The following is a 1,195-nucleotide window of genomic DNA, read 5'->3' on the forward strand; positions in this document are numbered from 1 at the left end:
GGGGCCTCTTTCTGCTCCCAGCTGTTCTACTAGCCTACTTCATCTTGGCATCACTGGGGCCAAAAGCTACAAAGAACATTTTGAGCTCTAACTTTGCAGAGTCGTTTCCAACCTTCTGCCTTCCGCATCCTGACAAGTGCACATGCATACACATTCCCGGACACCCAGCAGACACAGAATCAATGCTTTTGCATGAGTGAGAATCAGCCCCTCTGGCAGCCCTCCTCACCTGCCCAGTCCCCAGTGCCCAGCACCCAGTGTTGATCCGGTGAAGGTACCGAGGGCAGAGGCACACTTACCATATACATCATGACTCAGATCCCATTTGCTGACTTGGAACTGAAGCCTCTTGCCCCACCAAGCAATTACTGGAGAACAGGAAGTCTCAACGGAAAATGAGGTCAGCCTGGTGGCTGAGAGGAAGAGGGTCAGCGAGCACAGCCTGCTGCCCCCGTGGGTCCCCACAGCAGCCAGCCCAGGGCCCTGCATGCAGCAGATGCCCACCACAGCTTCACTAGTAGGTTAGCTGCTCTGAGCAACTCTGTTCAGCCCAGCCACAGGAGGGGGTCACCAGGCAGGGACTTAATATGCGGCTCTAGAATCTGAATGAGACAACTTCAACTCACCCTTGTTTAGCAGAACTGGGCTATGACAAGGACAATCACAGCACTGGAAATCTATTCTATTCTTTTTTTTTTTTTTTTTTGAGACGGAGTTTCGTTCTTGTTGCCCAGGCTGGAGTGCAATCGCGCGATCTCGGCTCACTGCAACCTCTGCCCCCCCCCGGTTCAAGTGATTCTCCTGCCTCAGCCTCCCGAGTAGTTGGGATTACTGGCACCCGCCACCACACCCGGTTAATTTTTTGTCTTTTTAGTAGAGACGGGGTTTCACCATGTTGGCCAGGCTGGTCTCAAACTCCTGAACTCAGGTGATCCACCTGCCTTGACCTCCCAAAATGCTGGGATTACGGGCGTGAGCCACTGCACCCGGCCTGGAAATCTATTCTTTAAAGAACTCTGTGTTACCAAATTCACTTCTGCAATCTGTCCCAAGAACTTCCTTCTCTGTGCCCTAAGTTATGATAGAGGAAGAGGCACATCATGCCCAGGTCTTCCTTTCTTTCTTTTTTTTGTTTTTTGAGAAGGAGTCTTGCTCTGTCACCCAGGCTGGGGTGCAGTGGCATGATCTCAGCTCA

General features: G+C 51.9%; 1 protein-coding gene across 2 annotated transcripts in view; it reads right to left on the minus strand.

Annotated features, from left to right (window-relative positions):
* The window catches only part of NINJ2 (ninjurin 2), a 125,015-nt gene that overhangs the window by 55,132 nt on the left and 68,688 nt on the right, over window positions 1–1,195 (minus strand). The window contains exon 1 of one of the 2 annotated variants that reach the window (XM_011967134.1): window positions 300–367. The exons of the other annotated variant lie outside the window; for it this stretch is intronic. Within the exon in view, the coding sequence (XP_011822524.1) occupies window positions 300–311 (12 nt within the window). The 5' untranslated portion in view covers window positions 312–367. Of the gene's footprint in view, window positions 1–299; window positions 368–1,195 lie in introns of those variants that run through there. 2 annotated transcript variants of the gene reach the window in all.

The sequence above is a fragment of the Mandrillus leucophaeus genome, unplaced genomic scaffold, assembly GCF_000951045.1.
Source record: "Mandrillus leucophaeus isolate KB7577 unplaced genomic scaffold, Mleu.le_1.0 Scaffold79, whole genome shotgun sequence".
In the NCBI taxonomy this organism is placed as follows: Eukaryota; Metazoa; Chordata; class Mammalia; order Primates; family Cercopithecidae; genus Mandrillus; species Mandrillus leucophaeus.